This window comes from Dysidea avara, chromosome 15 (assembly GCF_963678975.1).
Source record: "Dysidea avara chromosome 15, odDysAvar1.4, whole genome shotgun sequence".
In the NCBI taxonomy this organism is placed as follows: Eukaryota; Metazoa; Porifera; class Demospongiae; order Dictyoceratida; family Dysideidae; genus Dysidea; species Dysidea avara.
The window spans coordinates 8,140,007-8,164,777 of record NC_089286.1 but is presented as its reverse complement, the minus strand read 5'-3'; the positions used below and the strand labels follow the sequence as shown (position 1 = coordinate 8,164,777).

At 38.0% G+C, this 24,771-nt stretch overlaps 2 protein-coding genes across 2 annotated transcripts in view; one reads left to right on the top strand and one right to left on the bottom strand.

Annotated features, from left to right (window-relative positions):
• LOC136245248 (uncharacterized) overlaps nucleotides 1–24,771 on the top strand; it is a 201,949-nt gene that overhangs the window by 7,907 nt on the left and 169,271 nt on the right. The window contains exons 2-6 of the mRNA XM_066036736.1: nucleotides 632–916; nucleotides 3,644–3,883; nucleotides 22,825–23,070; nucleotides 23,701–23,952; nucleotides 24,026–24,295. Coding sequence (XP_065892808.1) covers nucleotides 632–916; nucleotides 3,644–3,883; nucleotides 22,825–23,070; nucleotides 23,701–23,952; nucleotides 24,026–24,295 — 1,293 coding nt within the window. The remainder of the gene's footprint in view (nucleotides 1–631; nucleotides 917–3,643; nucleotides 3,884–22,824; nucleotides 23,071–23,700; nucleotides 23,953–24,025; nucleotides 24,296–24,771) is intronic.
• LOC136245494 (uncharacterized) lies at nucleotides 16,143–17,377 on the bottom strand. The gene is made up of 2 exons (XM_066037033.1): nucleotides 17,151–17,377; nucleotides 16,143–17,066 (listed from the first exon to the last, which is right to left on the bottom strand). The coding sequence occupies exons 1-2, from the start codon at nucleotides 17,375–17,377 to the stop codon at nucleotides 16,478–16,480; spliced, it is 816 nt and encodes a 271-aa protein (XP_065893105.1). The 3' UTR covers nucleotides 16,143–16,477.

The window sequence follows — 24,771 nt, the reverse complement described above, 5'->3', positions numbered from 1 at the left end:
CTAGGGGGGCAAAAAACATATAAATTTAAACAAGTAGAATAGGGATCAAAGTTGTGATTCTGAAAAGAAACTGCATAAACAAGAAGTAATAGGGATGGTGATTCATAATACTGCTTAATACATCAATACAAGCCAAGCAGCTTGATTTGTGTACATTGAATTTAAGACTCTTATTTTGGCTTTTTATTTGAACAGTCGAAATAGGAATCTTAAATTCAATGTACACAAACCAAGCTGCTTGGCTTGTAATGATGTATTAAGCAGTATTGTGAATCACCATCCCTATTACTTCTTGTTTATGCAGTTTTTTTCCAAATCACAACTTTGATCCCTATTCTACTTGTTTAAATTTACAATTTTTTTTGCCTCCCTAGCCGTATACTATAGGCATGCACTATGAATAGTGTAACATGGCTATTTCATTAATGCTATCAAGAAGACATTGTAAATAAAAAAGTCTAGCATAAAACACATCTATCCATTTTGTCATGTAAGATGTCTCTAAGATGCTTTATGGGCAGCCGGGGTGTGTGCCACTTTAGGGGGGATCCCTACTAAGCAGTACTACTATTACTTGCATACATACATTACTTAATTCCTGATTACACAAGAAAATATCATTATTATTTAGCATTATCTGTTGCCATTATAAGCAGTCCTGTTAATGAAGATAACAACAGTTTGGACTATGTTGCTGGATCTGATGTCAACCTAACCTGTGTTGTCACACCTCCTCCACCACCTAACAGTGAGTTTAGGTGGGGTTGCTTTACTGGTTGTTTGGATGGTGTGGAGATGGAACAAACTATCAACTTGGCTGTACTTGATAGAGTTGAGAGTGGAGCAGTGCATTGTTTAGTTTCTATTAGTGGAAACATTTTTCAAAGTCAGCCATTTCTATTAGATGTACTAAGGGGTAAGACATTTAATTTGAACTGTATTTGTTAATTATTTTTTCTGCAATACAAAACAACCAAAACAGTGATAAGGGTTCAGCCTTTATCCAGGGTTTTAAAAGTTACAAAATCATGGATTATGGCTAAGATACTTTAGCTAACAATACCAGCACACCATTTCATTATAGAAACTGATTAGCAGGAGCATCATTGCAGTATTAATTGCCACCTTTTGATGTCACAACTTTTAAAATTTTTGGTATCTTAAATGCCACACCATCCTATACAGCTTGGCTGTTGTGGCATTAAAATCACTTCTTTTTGTTTCAAGCCCTGAATAAAGTCATTTTTGTGGCTAAGTTTTTATTAAACCAGGCACACGCCCACAGCCGGCAGAAGGCTGGCTGTGGGCACATACCTGGTTTACTGAAATTGTTTTCGTAAAAGTGTGTGTGTGTGCGTGTGCGTGTGCGTGTGCGTGTGCGTGTGTGTGTTCCTATCTCTACCTATCTATGTTTGTCCATACACACCCACGTAAGCAAAATTGTTAATGGTGAAAGCAGCTTTTACATAAGAAATAAAAGCAAAATGAAGGCTGTACTAAACTTCCGCACATTTAAACTTTGCTCTGAGGTGGTTTCTTTTCGGCAGTCTGAAATACGGGTGTGGTGAGTCTCCTCAGACTTTGTGAATTGCCTTCGCTTCGGGTTTTTACAGATGTTTAACAATTGAGAAACAACAATGCTAGCCTCATAGACTACCAGGAATAGCCTATCTCTTTGAGTTGGGAAGGTGGCGTAGCCCTATGTACATGAATGAAAATGAAGAGCAGCTCTTAGGCTTTGTCAAGAGAATTTATGGGGAAAAACACAATAGTCAAACTATAAAACAGTTTAGAAGATACTTCTGTGCATAATATGTTGTTAAAAGCGGTTTGTTTAAGAAGCGCTTCCTTAGCAATGCATAGCAATGTAATTGAAGAATTACAAAAATTTCATGAATTACAAAATCCGAAAATTACAATAAATTATGTATTATTGCACACCAAAAACTTATTGGTCAATTCCAGATGAGTTAGCTAGCTGCATGGCGCCTGGTTTTTAGGAGTAGCACAACATCAACTTTTTTTATTAATAAGGCTTTACAGCACAAGTGCTGAAGGTCTGTAGGACACCTGGTCCTACAGCCTGTCTAAAGTTGTTACAGAAAGTGTGTTTGAAAAAGTGGGGAAAGGAGAAAAAATCCATGACTGGACCTGGGCAGCCTTGAACCTGCAGCCATTCGATTAATGCTCAAATGCTTACAGGAGTCTGGCAGGCGGTCAGGATTTTGTCATTTTCATGTATATTTTCTCGATTTTACAGGCACTGTTTAGAGGGAAACTTTGGCAGGGGAAAACTTTGGTAAATTTGGCGATTCGCTACAAATTCGCCAAAGTGCCAATTACTCGTAACGTCTGAAATTAGCATCTTTATAGGTAAAGATTGAGCTTGAATTTGCCAAAGTTTATTTCACCAAATGCATTAAATTAAATTTTTTAGCTTGCTATTTTCCAAAGTTTACTCCCGCCAAAGTTTCCCTCTATACAGTATCACTAACCATGAAAATTTGGTAAAATCACAAGATATCATGTGCTGCATTATTCAAACTTTGTATCATTCATGCACTCTAATGCAGTACTTAGCAGAGGGGGTTTTCTTGGGTTCTGAAAACCCCTTGAAATTTAAACTTATTTAGCTTGCAGCAGGAACAACTGCTCAGTTTATCTTAGTTTGTTTGGCAGTATAAATGTATACAGAATTATTGGGAACAGGGCAAGGCAATAATATAGCTTCAGTGCAATAGGAAACTTACATTACTCGAAGCAGACTAGGAGAGTATACATTGAAAAGCCTTCAGAGATACTCTAATAGAGCAGTCAGATGCATTATTTAAGCAAACTACTCTATAATAACATTCATACAATTTAAAAATGTGCATCGAAAAGTAAAATAATTCTATTGAAAGTTTATTTAAAGAAAATACAGCAGTTAATGCTTAAAGTTTGAGTTTAAATATATCACTAAACAGACCATAATTGACATCTAGCAATTGAAAGGAAAACCTACAACTCACTTACAAATCCAGAAATTGCCTTTGAAAAATCCTGCCCTGCTTAGAATTTGTGTCAAGCTCTTAAACTTTTCAGATTATCCAAATTAGACTAATGTATTTGAATATTATAAACTAGTGAAACAAGTATATCATGGTATTACAACAGAGCTCTGTGGGAAACTCTAACATCAGCATGTCATAACAATTGTTTTGTTTAATGCCAAAGTAGGGATTTTCCACAGGGCTCTGTTGCAAGATAATAATTAATACTTCTTCACAATTTTTTGCTTGGATCCAGTTTAAAATTAATTATTTTTTGATATAGCTATATATTATGTCCGTGATATATGCATGTGACTGTTCTATTAGAATATTAAATATGGCTGTTGTATTAAGGTGACTATTTTATTAGAATATCTCGAGTGGGCCTCATTCTGAGATGTTTTCACCATGCTACCAATAAGATATGATCATCTCAATAAGCAATGAATGAAAAATGATTCGCTTTGTATATGTAAGAACTATCACTGAAGCATACTTAAAAAATCACAAATAGCACACAAATGATATATTTTGAATCCTGTTAAATTCTTTAAAAGGTGATTATAAAACCTTGCACAGGTATTAATAATGAAATTTTCTTTTTCTCACAGTTGCTCCACACATTGTAACTGGACCACAATCACAAGTGGCAGAGGCTGGAAATATTGTCAACTTCACTTGTATTGGAGTATCCTTCCCTGCACCATTCTACAACTGGTCTACTCCCAAACTGATAAATTACAATGACAGTACAATAACATTAAATGTATCATATACTGACTATGGGAATTATACTTGTGTGATCAGCTCCAATGTTACAGAGATTACGTCTGAACCAGCTCTCTTGACTGGTAAGTTACAAAGTACTTTAACAAGAGTTGACACTTGGCCACACTACTATTATATGTGTACCGTATTATGAACCATGATAGTGGTTCATAATAGAGATCAGCCAAAATAATTATTTATAACTCTCTAATAGAACACATGCCAAAAGGAGGCCTTCCAGGCTTCAGATTTACTTCAAAAGCCTCTAGGCATTTTTCTTCTATTGTTAAGACTGACCAAGAAATCAAGACACACGGTAGTGTGTCGTGCGGCCCAAGAAGCCGGCGCGTAACACCCGTGAGTATATTGACAGGAAGAAAGAAAACGCAATTTTCGCACCTCCGTAGCTCTGTGCTTCCTTGATGAAACAAGACGATTTTTTCTGTGGACATGCCCTCCAACTGCAGCACTCCACATTCCAAATTTGAGCGAAATCGCTTCACGCGTTCCCGAGATATGCGACTTCAAAAATTGGCTCAGTTTCTTTGTTGTTTTTTTTCTTCTTTTTCTTGTCGCACACTTACAAAAACTGCTATAAAACTCGAACGCCATATCCGATTGCCTTGAAATGTGGCACACAGAAGGGGGGTATAAAGGCGCATCTCGGTACCAACTTTGGCTGGAATAAGATAAACAAGCAAAGAGTTATGAGCGATTATTCACGAAAAATAACACCAATATGTTGTCACGCCTACAGGGTAAACCGCGTATGGGAAGAAGCTGAAAATCGGTGGGTGAATAGGTTAACTATTGAACCTCAAACCTTTTGTGGTTTGACAGAAATCGAGCTAAAAACCAGGAAGATACAACGAAAAAACCAACAGTGTGTAACAATTACGCAATCGAGAATACGACTTCTTGCCACGCCTACCAGATAAACCGCTTGGGGTAATGCTTTGAAAATCGTTGTACAGATGAAGTAATCATCTTAGAAAGGCTCATCAATGGTGTAGAAGAATCAGACTTAAAGCCACGGAGTTATAACACGAAATCCAACTTGGTGCAGCAAGTGCGAGATCGAGATACTCTAATAGAGCAGTCATCCTAATAGAGCAGTCATCCTAATAGAGCAGTCATCCCAATAGAGCAGTCACCCTGAAGAGAATTCAAGAGATCAGCTAGAAACAAGAAACCTGTATGGAGATCAGCTACACACAAGTCACCCTGTAGAGAGATCAGCTAGAAGAAGTTACCTTGTAGGGAGTTCATGCAACTATGGAAAGAGATAGTTCAGCTAGAAGAAATCACCTTGTAGAGTTCAGCTACAAAGAAACCACCATGTATAGAGTTCAGCTACAAACAAATCGCCCTGTGGAGAGATCAATAGAAGAAGTTACCTTGCAGAGAGTTCAGCTACAAAGAAACCATCATGTAGAGAGTTCAGCTACAAACAAATCTCCCTGTAGAGAGACCAACTAGAAGAAGTTACCTTGTAGAGAGTTCAGCTACAAAGAAACCATCATGTAGAGAGTTCAGCTGCAAACAAATCACCTATAGAGAGTTCAGCTACAAACAAATCTCCCTGTAGAGAGATCAGCTAGAAGAAGTTACCTTGTAGAGAGTTCAGCTTCAAACAAATCACCCTGTAGAAAGATCAGCTAGAAGAAGTCACCTTGTAGAGAGTTCAGTTACAAAGAAACCACCATGTAGAGAGCTCAGCTACAAACTAGTGACGTTGTAGAGACATCAGCTAGAAGAAGTTACCTTGTAGAGAGTTCAGCTACAAAGAAACCATTCTTTAAAGAGCTCAGCTGCAAACAAATCACCTGTACAGAATTCAGCTACAAACAAATCACCCTGTAGAAAGATCAGTTAGAAGAAGTTACCTTGTAGAGAGTTCAGCTACAAAGAAACCATTTTGTAAAGAGCTCAGCTGCAAACAAATCACCTGTACAGAATTCAGCTATGAACAAATCACCTTGTAGAGAGATCAGCTAGAAGACGTTACCTTGTAGATAGTTCAGCTACAAACAAATCTCCCTGTAGAGAGATCAAAAGAAATTACCTTGTAGAGAGTTCAGCTACAAAGAAACCACCATGTAGAGACTTCAGCTGCAAAGAAATCACCCTGTATAAAATTCAGCCACAAACAAATTGCCCTGTAGAAAGATCAGTTAGAAGAAGTTACCTTTTAGAGAGTTCAGCTACAAAGAAACCATTCTATAAAGAGCTCAGCTGCAAACAAATCACCTGTACAGAATTCAGCTACAAACAAATCACCCTGTAGAGAGATCAGCTAGAAGAAGTTACCTTGTAGATTGTTCAGCTACAACAATTCACCCTGTATAGAGAGCATCTAGAAGAAGTCACCTTGTAGAGTGTTCAGTTACAAAGAAACCACCATGGAGATTTCTGTAATCAATATATGTATTATCTAACCCAAAACAGCCAAGCTGTAAAAAAAGTGTGCGGCCCTCAAAAAGGCTATGGTGAAAAAAGATGTGAAATCCAAGGTGGCGGCCAAGAAATGGCTGTGATGGTAGGTTAATGGTAAAAATTTTAATAACGACAATTCAGGTGAATTTTTGTGCCGCTTGGTCTTGGCAAAAAATTCACCTAAATTGCCGTTATTAAAATTTTTACCATTAACCTACCATCACAGCCATTTCTTGGCCGCCACCTTGGATTTCACATCTTTTTTCACCATAGCCTTTTTGAGGGCCGCACACTTTTTTTACAGCTTGGCTGTTTTGGGTTAGATTTCACTTCTTTTTGTATCTGTATACCCCAAAGCCAGCCATAGGCCAGCTTTGGGACTTCTTAAACCTGTCTTTTTTTCGTTACCACAGGAAGAAGAAAAGATGAAGCAGATGTACTTTAAATATTTCTGATTTTATCAGTAAATGTGACTGAATTTGACAAGACAAGGCTTTGACGCACAAAGCTTTGTTAGGAGATATGGCGATTTTAAGGAATCATTGTGTAATAACTTCCCAGTGCCTACAGCTGTGCAAACAAAATTTGTACCAATTGTTCATCTGTTCACTAGCTATCACTGAGTGGGTGTATACATTTCTGATACCCAAAATTTGCCCTGTTTTGAGCAGCTTTTTTCGAGCGGGTAGTAATAGGGTGAGAGGGTGGGGGTGGACGGTGGTCTTAATATACGGGTATAAAATGAAGTAAGAAGACGATTGGAATCCAGAGGCCAAGTTTGGGCTCTCCATGGCCCTCCATGGCCCTCAAATTACTCCAAATTGACTGAGAACACTATTGGCGAGCTCTCTGTGAAGTCCCAGCTCACTACACACCATTATCACAAAGCCATGGCCATTTAATGGTGCCAATCTCACACTCGTGGCTTTGACAGGGTCGGAAGAAATCTGCTACAGAAACCAGACTTGCCAGTGCTGAAGGAAGTACAGTGTGAAATATGATAGTGTATTAGACCAGCAATCCATTTCTGGTAAAATCGTAAGTTTGATTTTGTGTGTGTGGAAGCCTTGTTATATGAAATCTGGTCACAAATGTACAAATTATATATCTAATACATATATTTATTACAGAACTGTCCATGGTGGTTTCTTTGTAACTGAACACTCTACAAAGTGACTTCTTCTTGCTGCTCTCTCTACAGGGTGAATTGTTTGTAGCTGAACAATCTACAAGGTAACTTCTTCTAGCTGATCTCTCTACAGGGTGATTTGTTTGTAGCTGAATTCTGTGCAGGTGATTTGTTTGCAGCTGAGCTCTTTACAGAATAGCTTCTTTGTAGCTGAACTCTCTACAAGGTAACTTCTTCTAACTGATCTTTCTACAGGACAATTTGTTTCTGGCAGAATTTTCCACAGGGTGATTTCTTTGCAGCTGAACTCTCTACATGGTGGTTTCTTTGTAACTGAACTCTCTACAAGGTAATTTCTTCTAGCTGATCTCTCTACAGGAAGATTTGTTTGTAGCTGAACTCTCTACAGGTGATTTGTTTGCAGCTGAACTCTCTACATGATGGTTTCTTTGTAGCTGAACTCTCCACAAGGTAACTTCTTCTAGCTGATCTTTCTACAGGGTGATTTGTTTGTAGCTGAACTCTCTACAAGGAAACTTCTTCTAGCTGATCTCTCTACAGGGAGATTTGTTTGTAGCTGAACTCTATACAGGTGATTTGTTTGCAGCTGAACTCTCTACATGATGGTTCTTTGTAGCTGAACTCTCTACAAGGTGACTGCTTCTAGCTGACCTTTCTACAGGGAGATTTGTTGGTAGCTGAACTCTCTACAGGTGATTTGTTTGCAGCTGAACTCTCTACATGATGGTTTCTTTGTAGCTGAACTCTCTACAAGGTAACTTCTTCTAGCTGATCTCTCTACAGAGAGATTTGTTTGTAGCTGAACTCTCTACAGGTGATTTGTTTGCAGCTGAACTCTCTACATGATGGTTCTTTGTAGCTGAACTCTCTATAAAGTGACTTCTTCTAGCTGACCTTTCTACAGGGAGATTTGTTTGTAGCTGAACTCTCTACAGGTGATCTGTTTGCAGCTGAACTCTCTACATGATGGTTTCTTTGTAGCTGAACTCTCTACAAGGTAATTTCTTCTAGCTGATCTCTCTACAGAGAGATTTGTTTGTAGCTGAACTTTCTACAGGGTGATCCTTTCGTAGCTGAACTCACTACAGGGTGATTTGTTTGCAGCTGAACTCTCTACATGATGGTTTGTTTGTAGCTGAACTCTCTACAAGGTAACTTCTTCTAGTTGATTTCTCTACACAGTGACTTGTTTCTAACTGATCTCTCTACAGGGTGATTTGTTTGTAGCTGAACTCTGTACAGTTTGATTTGTTTGCAGCTGAACTTTCTACATGGTTGTTTCTTTGTAGCTGAACTCTCTACAAGGTACCTTCTTTTAGTTGATCTCTCTACAGGATGACTTGTTTCTAGCTGAACTCTCGACAGGATGATCTGTTCATAGCTGAATTCTCTACATGGTAGTTTCTTTGTAGCTAAACTCTTTACAAGGTGACTTCTTCTATAACTGATCTTTCTACAGGACAATTTGTTTGCAGCTGAATTTTCCACAGGGTGATTTCTTTGCAGCTGAACTCTCTACATGGTGGTTTCTTTGTAATTGAACTCTCTACAAGGTAATTTCTTCTAGCTGATCTCTCTACAGGAAGATTTATTTGTAGCTGAACTCTCTACAGGTGATTTGTTTGCAGCTGAACTCTCTACATGATGGTTTCTTTGTAGCTGAACTCTCCACAAGGTAACTTCTTCTAGCTGATCTTTCTACAGGGTGATTTGTTTGTAGCTGAACTCTCTACAAGGAAACTTCTTCTAGCTGATCTCTCTACAGGGAGATTTGTTTGTAGCTGAACTCTATACAGGTGATTTGTTTGCAGCTGAACTCTCTACATGATGGTTCTTTGTAGCTGAACTCTCTACAAGGTGACTGCTTCTAGCTGACCTTTCTACAGGGAGATTTGTTTGTAGCTGAACTCTCTACATGATGGTTTCTTTGTGGCTGAACTCTCTACAAGGTAACTTCTTCTAGCTGATCTCTCTACAGAGAGATTTGTTTGTAGCTGAACTCTCTACAGGTGATTTGTTTGCAGCTGAACTCTCTACATGATAGTTTCTTTGTAGCTGAACTCTCTACAAGGTGACTTCTTCTAGCTGACCTTTCTACAGGGAGATTTGTTTGTAGCTGAACTCTCTACAGGTGATCTGTTTGCAGCTGAACTCTCTACATGATGGTTTCTTTGTAGCTGAACTCTCTACAAGGTAATTTCTTCTAGCTGATCTCTCTAAAGAGAGATTTGTTTGTAGCTGAACTCTCTACAGGTGATTTGTTTGCAGCTGAACTCTCTACATGATGGTTTCTTTGTAGCTGAACTCTCCACAAGGTAACTTCTTCTAGCTGATCTCTCTACAGGGAGATTTGTTTGTAGCTGACCTCTCTACAGGGTGATTTTTTTTTGTAGCTGAACTTTCTACATACAAAGTGATTTGTTCTAGCTGGTCTCTCTACAGGATGACTTGTTTCTAGCTGATCTCTCTACAGGGTGACTTGTTTCTAGCTGAACTCTACCGGGTGATCTGTTCGTAGCTGAACTCTCTACAGGATGATTTCTTTACAGCTGAACTATCTAGATGGTGGTTTCTTTGCAGCTGAATTCTCTACAAGGTGACTTCTTCTAGCTGAACTCTCTATAGGGCGATCTTCTCGTAGCTGAACTCTCTGTAGGGTGTTTCGTTTGCAGCTGAACTTTCTACATGATGGTTTGTTCATAGCTGAACACTCTACAAAGTAACCTCTTCTAGCTGATCTCTTTACAGGATAACTTGTTTCTAGCTGAACTCTCAACAGGGTGATTTCTTGGTAGCTAAACTCTCTACAATTCGATTTGTTTGCAGCTGAACTCTCTACATGGTGCTTTCTTTGTAGCTGAACTCTCTACAAGGTAGCTTCTTCTAGCTGATCTCTCGATCTACAGGATGACTTGTTTCTAGCTGAACTCTCTACAGGGTAATCCTTTCGTAGCTGAACTCACTACAGAGTGATTTGTTTGCAGCTGAACTCTCTACATGATGGTTTGTTTGTAGCTAAACTCTCTACAAGGTAACTTCTTCTAGTTGATTTCTCTACATGGTGACTTGTTTCTAGCTGATCTCTCTACAGGGTGATTTGTTTGTAGCTGAACTCTGTACAGTTTGATTTGTTTGCAGCTGAATTTTCTACATGGTTGTTTCTTTGTAGCTGAACTCTCTACAAGGTAACTTCTTCTAGTTGATCTCTCTACATGATGACTTGTTTCTAGCTGAACTCTCGACAGGATGATCTGTTCATAGCTGAATTCTCTACATGGTAGTTTCTTTGTAGCTAAACTCTTTACAAGGTGACTTCTTCTAGCTGATCTCTCTGTAGGGTGATTTGTTTGTAGCTGAACTATCTGCAGGGTGATTTGAACTCTCTACAAGGTGATGTTTTCTAGTTGATCTCTCTACTCAGTCTGGATGACTTGTTTTTAGCTGAACTCTCTACAGTGTGATCTGTTAAGTTTCTACTTGATCTCTCTATAGAGTTATATCTTGTTTGTATAGCTGAACTCTTTTACATGGTGGTTTTTTGATTGGTTGCTGAACTCTCTCTCCACAGTGACTTGTTTGTAGCTGAACTCTCTACAGAGTGACTTACTTGTAGCTGAACATTGCATAAAGTAACTTGTTTGTAGCTGATCTAGATGAACTCTCTACTAGGTAGCTTTTTTGTAGCTGAACCCTTTACGCAGTGACTTGTTTGTAGCTGAATTCTCTACAGAGTGACTTGTTGTAGCTGAACTCTCTACAAGGTGACTTGTTTATAGTTGAATTCTCTTCAGTGTGACTTATAATGTTCTGAATCTCTACAGCAACATATTTGTAGCTGAACTCTCTACAGGATGACTTGCTTGTAGCTGAATTGTCTATAAGATTAACTGTTTGTAGCTGAACTCCCTACAGAATAACTTGCAAGGCCATATAATTCTATAATGGAGTAAGTTATAAACGTAGCTGAATGCTTTATTAGGGTGACTGTTCTATTAGAGTATCTCGATCTCGCATATGCTACACGTAGTTGGCTTTGGAATCATAACTCAGTGGTTTGTAATCCGATTCTTCTGTACTACTGCAAGGACTTTCTATGATAATTATTCCAGCTACACACCGATTTTCAGCTCACTGTTCTAAGCGGTTTGCCTGGTAGGCGTGAAAACTAATAGTTTTTTTTATTCATAAAAGTCGATCGCGTAATTGTGACATAGGTTGGGTTTTGTGTCATATCTCGATGGCCTTTAACTGGATTCCTTTCAAACCACAAAAAGGCACTCCTACGATAGTTACTCCATCTACATAGCAATTTTCAGCTCATTCCTTCAAGCGGTTTACCCTGTGGGCGTGACAGACCTTCGACCTTATTTTACGCAAATAATTGGTCATAACTCCGTGAATATTCATCGGATTCCTACCAAACTTGGTACTGAGATTCACCTTAATGAGCCCTTTAAGTGTGCCAAATTTCACCCCGATTGGAGCACGCATTCGTGTTTTATTGCGGATTTTGCAAAGTGTGCGAAAAGAAGAAGTAGAAGAAGAAAAAAACGAAGAAAAAAACCCCAAACTTTGGCCGCTCGTATCTCGGAAATGGCTGGAGCGATTTTCTTCAAATTTGGTATGTGGACTCCCCTACCTAGCCGGCATGTCTGTAGCAACTTTGGTTTCAATCGGATAAGGAATCACGGAGCTACAAAGGTGTGAAAATCGCGTTTACTTTCTTCCTGTAAATATACTCACGGTGTGGCGCGCCGGCTTCTTGGGCCGCACGACACACTATCGTGTGTCTTGATATACATAATTTGTACATTTACTGATAAAATATTTAAAGTACATCTACTTCATCTTTTCTTCTTCCTGTGGTAAAGAAATAAAGATAGGTTAAAAAAGTCCATACAGATACAAAAAGAAATGAAATCTAATCCAAAACAGCCAAGCTGTAAAAAAAAGTGTGCGGCCCTCAAAAAGGCTATGATGAAAAAAGATGTGAAATCCAAGGTGGTGGCCAAGAAATGGCTGTGATGGTAGGTTAATGGTAAAAATTTTAATAATGACAATTCAGGTGAATTTTTTGCCAAGCCCAAGCGGCACAAAAATTCAACTGAATTGTCATTATTAAAATTTTTACCATTAACCTACCATCACAGCCATTTCTTGGCCGCCACCTTGGATTTCACATCTTTTTTCACCATAGCGTTTTTGAGGACCGCAAACTTTTTTGTACAGCTTGGCTGTTTTAGATTAGATTGTAATTACCCATTACATTAAAATGATCAAGATCTCTAATAATGCAGTCAAGTAACTACTCTAATAGAGCAGTCAAACTACAGCAAGTGTGACTTCCATTCTATAATTTATAAAGACTGCCATTGTTAACTAAAGTAGCCTTAAATCAAATCTCAGTGTTTCTAAAATCTCAAATTATCTGGGGGCATGTCATTGGAATCCTGTTCTTATCTATGTTAGTTTCCATAAAATTTTCAAAAAAAAAATGTTTTTAAAAATCCTAGATCTACCACTGTTCAGCACTAGAAAGTAATGGTGTGTTTCAAAAACATTCCTACCCAGGCCTGTGTGGTGTTAAAATATCTTTGCTTTCTCAAGCAATTACAAGATATCGAGACATGATTTTGAGACACCATACACTCACAAAGCCATACAAGCACAGCCTGTCACAGAGAACCACTTACTAGGTACTTTCCTATGGCTGTTGCAGCTGTTTATCAGCCAAGAATCAACATAACAGGCCTTGTAGAAATAGTCAAATTGAAAAGGGGCGTGTCCCCTTATGCAGCCCTGGGAAAAGAATTTGCATACGAAAGCACTATAGACAAACTATAAAACAATTGAAAAGATACTTCTGTGTGCAATTTGTACTTTAAAGTAGTTTGTTTAGCTATAGCGTAAACTCTCAATTATAGGCATACAAACTACTGTACCAACATCACATGAATATCTCACAAAGGTCACACAAATATAAACTTTATATTGCTAGAAACGTCTGGAACACTACAAAATACTTTAATTGTAAGCGTATGCATTATTGTGACAGGAGGTACTTAATTATAATGACTCACTTAAATATGAACTTTTAAAGCATTGGTTACATACATGAATAACAAAAAAAATGTACAATAACATAACATTTCAGAGTCACAACTTCGATCCCTATTCTACTTGTTTAAATTAACAGTTTTTATTTCCCTTGATTTGCATTTTCCTACCAAATATATTGACACCAAATAAACTGTCTCACCTTTCCTTTGGGATAATTTTCTAGATCTGCCACTGTGATGATAATTATGTACATCTTTTATGATATTGATACTTTGATGTAATTATATCTAAACCAAAACAGCCAAACTGTAAAAAAAAGAGTGTGGCCCTCAAAAAGGCCAGGATGAAAAAAGATGTGAAATCCAAGGTGGCGGCCAAGAAATGGCTGTGATGGTAGGTTAATGGCAAAAATTTTAATTACGACAATTCAGGTGAATTTGCGTTGCCATCTCCACTAGGATTTGGCACCAAATTCACCTGAATTGTCATAATTAAAATTTTTGCCATTAACCTACCATCACAGCTATTTCTTGGCCGCCACCTTGGATTTCACATCTTTTTTCATCCTGGCCTTTTGGGGGGCTGCACTCTTTTTTTACAGCTTGGTTGTTTTGGTTTAGATATCACTTCTTTTTGTATTTCAAGTCACAAAGCCAGCCATAAACTGGCTTTGGTGCTTCCTTTTAACTTGTTTTTTTTTCTTTTCTGCAGGAATTGTGGAACAAAGGAAGAAATTTTGTGTACAACTTTTTGTCTGGTTAAATATATTTCTATATTTAACAATGCATGATAATCACATACTGTAGGTAATAAGGTGACTTCTTATACATAACTGAACTGTAGCTGAAACTCCCATTGTTTGTAGCTGAACTGTTTTCAGAGTGACTTGTGTCTAACTGAATTCTCTACATGGTGATTTGTTTCCAACACATATTTATACAGGGTGATTTGTTTGTAGCTGATCCCTATAGGGTAACTTGTATCTACGTGATATCTCTACAGGTTTGTAGCTGAATTCTCTACAGGGTGATTTGTTTGCAGCTGAACTCTCTACATGATGGTTTTTTTGTAGCTGAACTCTCTACAGGTGACCTCTAGTTGAACTCTCTACAGGATGATCTTTTCGTAGCTGAACTCTCTACAGGGTGACCAGACCTCTCAACTTGGAATCAGCCTTGACCTTGAGTTTAGACCTTACAGCAATAGTACTTAGGGAGGATTTAGCTGGGGGGTGGGGGGGAACACAGTGTGCAAAGCACACTGTGGCGAAATTCAAAGCATGAGCCCTCTAGGGGGGTCTGGGGGCATGCCCCCCAGGAAAATTTGAAAAATTGACATTCTAAGATTGAATTTGGTAGCAATTTTGACTGAAATTTGAGCACACAATAATACAGTCACATCCAATGTTATAAACAACACCAAACATGAATTATGCCATCTAAGGTGCTTTGCTATGACAAACACAATACTATTACAAATTTCTGAAGGGTGGCACTGGCCCCCTGCATGCTCCCGCAGTGTGAAAAGAGCTAGACAACTATACTGCTAAACTACATTGACATGCCATGATTGATGAAATTTCTGTGTTATACTGTACATTATACTAATTATTGTAGCTAATAATCATGTATGCATGTAGCTAGCTACTTAGTACTACTGAACCAGCTATTATATCACTCAGCTACTTGTGCTTGTCATTATAAATTCGAGTGGCTTTTTTGGCTTTTTGAACAAGACTCTTGGGGGGTTTCCACTGCATAGGATTTTCAATGTGAGCTTTCACAGTTATTAAGGAGGAAAGAGTACCATCAATCTTTAGAGAACTTCTACTGGGTGTTTTGTTCTTGTTAATTAGTGGAAATATTCTTTCCTCTTGGGCATTAGAGTGGGGAATGGTCATTACGGCTTCAGCAACTTTGAACAGGAGGTTGAACCCAAAACAGCTTGTCCCTGGTTTTTTCATTCCCTTTAGAAATCCCCAAAGCACATCTATCCTCCCATGCGGATTTTCTTCAGATATACCCATCCTATCCTTTATGTCTTTGGGAATGTTGTCTTCTGTAAGTAGCTGATAATTTAAAAATTGTTCATTTAGTCTGTCTATTATCATGTCTGGGAATATTTGTTTGTATTTCAGAACAAAGAATTCTACAGAATCAAAATTCTTTTGTAACCTGTGCTCATAGTCTAGCCAATTAGCATTGGATAGCAGTTCATCTTCTAAAGGGCACCATTTCAGCAAGTACTCTACAGCTCTTAAGCTAAAAGCTTTAGCTGCTTTAAAAAAGGTGGTGTACTGGTACTCAGAGATGTCTCCTTCTCGTAGTAGCTTATTGATAGTTTGCCTTGTTAAAAATCCAATAACTAACTTGCTGTTGTTTACATGGCTTTCTGTGCTGGTGTAGTCTACAGCAGACAGTCCACCTGTTTGTAAGCACAGTGCAAGAGCTTCTGGCTTGATGAACCTTCCAAGGACTTTTTTTAGGAAGTTTTGCAATTGTGGCTGTAAAACATGGATCAGAGGCTCCTCTCTCTGCAAAAGCTGGTTACAGTGAGTAAAGCATGGCAAAACCGATTGAAAAAACAATAAATACACCTTAGTTAGTGGATCAGTGAAAGCTTTTTGGAGCCTTTTAAACCTTGCTTGTGGTTCACTTTCAGATTTGAAGTATGATGTCAAACTAGCAAACAGTTTTAGGCTTCACTCAACAGCAATCTCTAGACTCAGCCAGCGTGTTGAAACATGTTTTACAACTGCTCGATACTCTTGGTCACAAAATGTGCAGTATGAGTGGAGTCCATTCTTTCGCTTAGTTGACTTATCAAACCAGTAGTATAAATCAATGGCAAATTCTTCTATATCAAAGCCACAAATCTCTGTGAAAGACTCTCCTGCTTTTTGAGCAGCATTATGAATTATATGGCAAGGGCAACCATTGAAATATATTTCTGAGTTTTGTCTCAATACCCTGGTTTTGATTGAGTCCCGTACACCAATATTGACTGAGGTGTTATCAACTCCAACTGAAGTTCACAAGGCCCAAGGGTTTGTGCTGTGAAGAAGTTCTTCTAGTTTTGCATTCATTGCACTGTAGATTCCCTCAGCAGTACCAGTGGTTGTTGTGTACATATCAAGAAAGCGAGTGACAATCATATGGGAACTTAAATCAAATATTTGTACTGTGATTGGATTCATCTTTTTTAAATCAGTGTCATTGGAACCATCGATGGAAAGGGAGAAAGGTTGTACTTTCATGCTTTCAAGGAGGTTATTCATAAGCATTGGCTTTACAGCTTCATTTAACATACAAGTGGCTTTTGTTGAAGCAGAGTGGTACTTGGATGCAATTTTGGAGTCTGGAAAAATCTTCCTAATAGTAGGTGATAAGCGATCATGGAATGCTAGTGCAATATTGGAACTAGCAGTCAAAACAGCCAGTTGTAATTCTGCCTCAGTCCTTTGCAAGTCCTCATCTGAATGGACTTCAAATGATAGCTTTGGCTTGTCTTTAAGAGCTTTAGCTTGCTCAAGATGACTATTTGACTGACAGTGCTTCACTACATCATTTTTTCCCATGTAAATACACTTTAGCTTTTTATCACAAATATTGCATCGGAACCTAGTGATAACAACAAGTGTGTAAGACACTGCACATATGGTTATAGCTGTCTATAACAGATTACATATCTACGTAGTAATTAACCTGCTTGGGTCACCAGACACAGAGGTGATAAATGGGTACTCCTTTGTCCAGGTAGGACTGAACTTTGTCTTGTAAGTTGCTGCTCCCAGCAACTTCTTTGGCATTTTGGGCCTGGGGGGAGACAAGCTGGCATCATCACTATCAGAATCCCCTCCAGATTGAGGATCTTCGATAATGATCATATCATTACTACTGCTAGCTTGACAGTCATTGTTGTCATCAGCCATTCTTTGCACTTTTGTACGTGACATGAATAGTCTGTAGACTTTTATTTATACTATTATACACAGGAAGTACTCAGCACAACATGATACCCTCCCTACATATGTGACATAATCCAGCAAGTTCTAGAGCTACATGAATACAACTACAATAGATTAAGTACATAATGCTTAGTTACATCACCAGAACAACCTGTCTAGACTAAGTACAGCAGATACCCTACATGTGTGGCATAACCTAGCAAGTTCTAGAGCTAGTATGAATATCAATTTCAAGTATGAATACAACTACAATACCATAGTAATGCATAATTAGATTGCGACAAGTCACTGTAGGCAGAGTGACAGAAAGATGATTTAAAGTAGATTAATGTTTGCTAAATTCTTGGATTATCTGTAACATGACAGGACTTAACCTTGAGAAAAGGCTTAAAATTTATACTTGACCTTGAGAACTTGAGAAAAGGCTTAAAACATTGAGACTCAAGGTGAAATCTTGAGAGTTGAGAGGTCTGGGTGACTTGCTTGTAGCTGAATTATCTATAAAATTAACTGTTTGTAGCTGAACTCCCTACAGAATAACTTGCAATGTAATATAATTCTATAATGGATTAAGTTATAAACTTAGCTGAATGCTCTATTAGGGTGACTGTTCTATTAGAGTATCTCGATCTCGCATTTGTTTTTTTTGTTTTTTTTATTTATTGTTACTGGGCAGACGGCAATTGCCGATGCGCCCAGGGGGCGATCAACACCCCAAAGAAATCACACATACACATAAGATATACAGCAAACAATTAGATAGACAATAAGTAATTAGTAAATGTATCTATGTTTTCTGATTCTATGACAGATACTGGCAAGCTGTTCCAATCTTTGATTGTTCTTGGAAAAAAAGCATGTTGATAATAACTGGACCGTGTACTGGGTTGGATAAAGTGGTGAGTGTGGTGGTGTCTGGTGGATCGTTGAGTTGGCAAGAAATATGGTGGAATGGATAATCCTGATAAGTTGTTGATTCCTTTATAAAATGTTTGTAGTCGACCAATTCTTCGTCTAGATTCAAGTGACGGCCAACCCAAAATCTCTAGCATATCAGTTACACTGCTAAGTCTATTATAGTCAGACAGTGCCCACCTGTTACACGTAGTCGGCTTTGGAATCATAACTCAGTGGTTTGTAATCCGATTCTTCTGTACTACTGCAACGACTTTCTATGATGCTTATTCCAGCTACACACCAATGTTCAGTTCATTACTCTAAGTGGTTTGCCTGGTAGGCGTGAAAACTAAAGGTTCATTTATTCATAAAAATCGATCGAGTAATTGTGACACAAGTTGGGTTTTGTGTCATATCTCGATTCTTTTTCAAATCACAAAAAGGTACTCCTACGATGACATATACTCCATCTACATAGCAATTTCCAGCTCATTCCTTCAAGGGGTTTACCCTGTAGGCGTGACAGACTTTCGACCTTTTTTTACGCGAATAATTGGTCGTAATTCCACGAATTTTCATCGGATTCCTACCAACGTTGCTACTGAAATCTGCCTTAATGAGCCCTTAAAGTGTGCCAAATTTCAGCCTGATTGGAGCACACATTCGTGTTTTATGGCGGATTTTGCAAACAGTGGCGTAGCTAGACTTTTAGTGATGGTAGGGCCTAGGTGGGGCACGCCTTCGCATCAAGTCCTCCCATGCAATTATAAGTACACAACATACAAGTCTATCTCACTGTGGACTCTTGCACATTTATATAGAAATCTTATTAAAGTGCATGGTTATGCCTAACTAGCTAAATATGGCTGCTACACTGCTGTTTCTGCAGCTAATTGACACTATATACAACCTATACGTTATTGTTCGATTACATGCAATTTTTTTCTTCCACAGCTCTCACGGATTAACTCTTGCTCCAACTTTTAATCGGCTAGCAACATGTCACACATCAGCACTGCAGTGTTGGAGATCTGCTAAACCATAGCGGGCATTAAAAGGAATGTGTAATAGTATGTGCCTCTTCATCTCAACGATCTGCTTAGTATCATAGGTCCAATCTCCAATCACTATTAGCTCACAATTCACAACCTTTTTGCAGTGGGCATTAAAAGGAATACTTCATTTATTTAAAAAAACAAAAAACCTCTTGCATGTCTTCTATCAAGAACACCTCACTCAACACCTGTCATAAAGTAGTATGTTATCACCTTGACTTGATATGATGATGCGTACAGCCTCATGTTACTGACACCTTCCCACCAACTCACTCACATTTGAACTCACGATCACATAATAGTGGGCATCAGATGGAATTTTCTTTGTCCACTGATGTTAGTAATTGCAAAATAACAAGGAATTGTATCTGTAGCGATGATTTTCATATAAAAATCTGCGTAGTATATAGCGTTGTGGGAAATCGTCGCTCGTTGAATCATGTTACTTACAACATTTACTGATGGTGGGGCACAGGCCCCAGTGGGCCCCAGTGTAGCTACACCACTGTTTGCAATGTGTGTGAAAAGAAGAAGAGAAAAACGAAGAAAATCCCCCCCCCCCCCCCAAACTTTGGCCACTCATATCTTGGAAATGGCCAGAGCGATTTTCTTCAAATTTGGAATGTAGACTCCCCTACCACGCAGGCACGTGTGCAGCAACTTTGGCTTCAACTGGATAAGGAATGACGGAGCTACAAAAGTGTGAAATCACGTTTACTTTCTTCCTGTTAATATACTCACGGTGTGGCGAACTGACTTCTTGGGCCGTACGACACACTACCATTTGTCTTGATATTATTGTGATAAAGCCAGCAGACATGATCTAACAGGTCATCATATGCCATCTAAATGGGTTATTGCTATTTATTTTTTTGATTTCTGTAACCCAATAGTAGCTGGATCTGGCCTGTTCCAGAACATTCTTAGATTTTAGTAATGTAATTGTAGTATGTTCCTTCTATTTTCCCTTGATAAGATTGCTTGCTGTCACTCTTCTATACTTGCACCGAGGACTCAACTTGCACACACTCATGAGTGTTTTAGCATAATAACATTGAGAAAGCTCGAATAAACAATGCCACTGGCAGATCCTCTTAGTCCTGCTGGGCACCACAACTGACTGGGAATTGGCTTTTGTCTGTCTTTCATCAGTCTATACCATTAGACGTATAATAAAACAATATGAGTACTAAGTGGTTTCACCAAAATTAATTGCAGCACATGTTTGACTCTTGACCCATGCTCAAATCTTAAAATGTTATCATGTGATGCTGGGAATTACATAAAAATTTACTAAATTGATGGAGGAATCTTGGAAAACTCAAGTATACGCGATGATACTATTATAGAAAATATTACAAGGTGCTCATAAGTGCATATTTTTAGCGTGTATTAATTTCAAGCCTGCCGCTATCATCAGGCTTGCTACCCAGGCACCAGCAATGATTGCCCGGGCCTGTGCCCGTGTAGGCCCAAGTGTAGCTATGCCCCTGTATAACAGATACGTGAAGATATGGTGTGCAGTGCAAACTACAGTGTAATACAGGCGTCTGGATTCAGTGGAATAGAATGGTGGATTGGAATGGTGGAATAGAATAGAATGATGGGCTGGACTGGAATTAGATATATTCACCTAGTGGTCACCTACTTATAACGTCCACCTCCGGACAAAGACCACCTTTCAATAAAGACCACAATATTTTAATGGCATGGTTTGCCTCTCCGATCACTCAAAAAGACCACCTCTTTTAAAGATCATTTTATTTTAAGGGTCTAAATTATCCTGCTATATAGCATGTAATGTTCAATTATGTACCACATGCTGGTTATGGTAGGAGAGATTTTCCCACGATAAAAACCTTTCTTTAATTACTGTGTACGGCATGTACATACATTATAGTTGGCGTATACAGTTAGAATTTAAAGCAGCATAGTTTGTTCATCTCAATTTAGTACCTGTGTTTAATAAATGTAAGGAAAAATTTTAGGGATCAAAAGTAATAAAACATGGAAGGTGATTTACTCTATTCCTGTAGCTTAACATATGACATTGAATCCCTATACTTCAGTCAGACAGCCCAGATCGACTATATAGTATAGCTGCAGACCGCTATCACCCCATAGTGATTTTTAAAGTTTTTTTTGTTAGCATTTTGAGAACACTGGTGTCTCAACACTTGAGGTAAACTAGCTAATGTAGGAAAACTATTGACTTTGAAATCTAATGCATGCGCATGGAAAGGTTTTTAATCATAGAAAAAAATCTGTAAATTTACCAAAACAGCATGTGGTACACAATTAAACATTATCATTGTACATGCTAAGTAGAAGATAATAATTTAGACCTCATAATACTGGTCTTTATAAAGAGGTAGCCTTTTCTTAGAGGTGATCTAAGACATAGTTATAAAGCCAGCCATGCCATTAAACTTTTATGGTCTTTGTTCGGAGGTGGTTGTTATAAGGAAGTGACCACAAGATGAATATATATAATTCATCATTCCATTCCATTCCATCATCCATTCCACTGAATCCAGACGCCTGTGTAGCACAACTGATTAAACCACAAATTATGCACGGAGTGTTTCTTCTCACTGTTGTGTACTTTATCTATTGTATTTTCTTACGCAGATTATCAAGTCTGCTTTTAGTCTTTGTTTGCATAAAAGAGACATGCTCTTTTATACTCAAAAGAATGCACTATTCCTGGTAGCTTGCAAGTGCCTCTATACTGATTCTTGGTTGTTAAATGCTTGTTACAGTTCATAGGCAAGCCCTCATTAAATGGTTTCATTGACAGAGTAATGTGTGTGCTTTAAGTACGTAATTTACAGAACACTCTGCTATTGTGACTAAAGAACTCAGTAACTATAATTTTCGTCTAAGATCTGCAACATTTGAAATTAAACTTCAGTGAGTAGCATTTATGTGCAATGTTTAGTCTAATGCGTCTCTTTGGATAAATTGCTGTAAACAGTTGAAAACTGCTACTTGTATGGCTTTACAAATCTATTATGGTGCCTTAAAACTATTATCTTTTCCCTATATTCGCAAACACTTAAGATATTAATAGAGTGCATACCTGAGTTGATTACTGCATGCAATAATTGTTGAATTCTGTTTCCTGTGGGTTGTAGATGTGAAGAAATTTTGAAAGCTTGAGAAACATTCAATATCACTCCCTATATTTCTTAGAAAAGGTCCAGAAGGTTATGTAAATGGATCCAAAGCCTAGAAGGCTGCTTTCTATTAGATTGTTGATAAATAATTTCAAACCAAACCACTATCATGACCCATTGGTTTTATCAGGCCCCATTCACATATACGTTGCTTAAAATTCTAGGGAAATGCATACACACTGATGCATTTATATAGTACAATAAGTAAGGTGAATATATACACTGTATACATACATGCTTAAAAGAGCACATTTATTATAATTATTTTTACCTTATGCAGTGTCACCAATAAGGAGTGTAATTGTATCTCCTGTCATTACTATCACTAGTGCAAATGCAACGGAAATACTAATTTGTTTGTCTCAAGGTGGTCCTAACAACATGTATCAGTGGAGAAAGCAAGGAATAACCATTTCTAACAATTCTGTGTTGAATATTTCAATGATAACTGGTTCTGATAGTGGTGTTTATGAGTGTACAGTAAGCAATGCTGCAGGAAATGATACAGCTACCGCCTTGCTCACTGGTGTGTACTCCTACATAGTAATAACAATATCATTATCTGTTGTAGCTGCTATATAGAGGGAATACATAGGCAATCTTTTATACCTCTTATGTGCTGTGCAAAAGCCATGATTTAGACCACAGCAAAATAAGGTACTCAATTTTCATTAGCTACTTACAGAGATCTAATCCTTTTTCACGTTTCAATAGATCCTTGTCTTTCAGGCAATACACAACATAAAATTACGCTTCCTTTACATTAGCAACATATGATGGACCCTTAAATAGATATTTATTGCCTTGTTGATTAAAGGGAGTCATAAAGGGCATGTTTCTGCTAATTATTGAACACAACATTTCCTGTGTCAAAAGTAGCTGTGAAGGTACAACAGCAAGCTGTGGACTAAATTAGTCAGACTTCAAATGCAGAATTTAAAACCCCCAGGCCCTGTAGCAGTGCCCTCACTTCACTTGGGCACCACAACACAGGGCCTTCATGTATAACCCCACATTTTGAAGTCTAACTATTATGTAAAGTATCTATAAAAATGGCAACGTCACAAAAGTTTGGAATGTGCAGAAATCAATTCATATGGTGTATATGCAATAAATATTGTAATTCATAGCGTGAATACTTGATTTCTTCTTTTAGTTGCTCCATATAATATCAGTATTACTGGTGATAACAATTATTCTGATGGCAGTCAGTTGCAACTACAGTGTTCATCAGAGGGTGGACCTCAATTAGAATACAGTTGGAGCAGGACTAAAACATTCACAAATTCCACAACTATTAACACCAGCACTCTTACTATTAGTAATGTAACTATACTTGATGGAGGAAATTACACTTGTACTGTCACCAATGATGCTGGAGCTAGTAATAATACTATAACTGTACATGGTAAGCTGCAGGGTAATGATTGTAATTTGTACAAATGCACATGTTTTCACCTCTATGCACATTGTTCCAACAGTTGGTGTAATAATTACTTCACATCCAGTGGACCAGACTAGCAATATCGGTAGTAATGTGAGCTTCACTTGTGAAGCTTCAGGTTCCCAATCCATTGGTTACAAATGGTGGCACAATAATAACGAATTAGTAAATGATCCTGGACACATTGAGGGTAGTAACACTTCAATGTTAATGATTATTAACGTGACTGTTACTGACTGGGGTATATATACTTGTGAAGCTACTAACATTGTCAACAATGTCACCTCAAATGAGGCAACACTATCTGGTGAGTGCTTTACACACTACCGTACACGCATGTAGTATAGCACAGCTGTGTTGATAAATGCTAAGAGGATGTATTATGTTCAGGTACAATGCAGAAGGTTTTTTGGATGTACTAATATATCAATGTTTTTAACCAGGTGCACACACAGCCAGTTAAAGGCCAGCTGTGGGCATGTGCTTGAAATTGTTTTGTAAAAACGTGTGTTTGCACATATCTACTTATCTATGTTTGTCTGCACTGTAACACACTCACATGAGCAAAACCAGTGATTGGTAAAAGTAGCCAGCACATGAGTAATTTAAAATCCATATCAAACTTCAGCACAGGTTGAAAGCAGTTTCCTTTACCAAGTGTAACAACTTTCTAGAATATGTGACCCAGTCCTGGAAAACCAGTCTTATTGCCTAGTTAAAAGTATCAAGAAATGCCAGTTAAGTATTTAGAGCGTTGTAGCTCACCAATGGTTGAAGCTATGT

Coding starts and splice junctions, on each gene's coding strand:
- LOC136245494 (XM_066037033.1), bottom strand. CDS start 17,377: ATGGCTGATGACAACAATGACTGTCAAGCTAGCAGTAGTAATGATATG. Junction 17,067..17,150: donor GTGTCTGGTGACCCAAGCAG/GTTAATTACTAC, acceptor TGTTATCACTAG/GTTCCGATGCAATATTTGTG.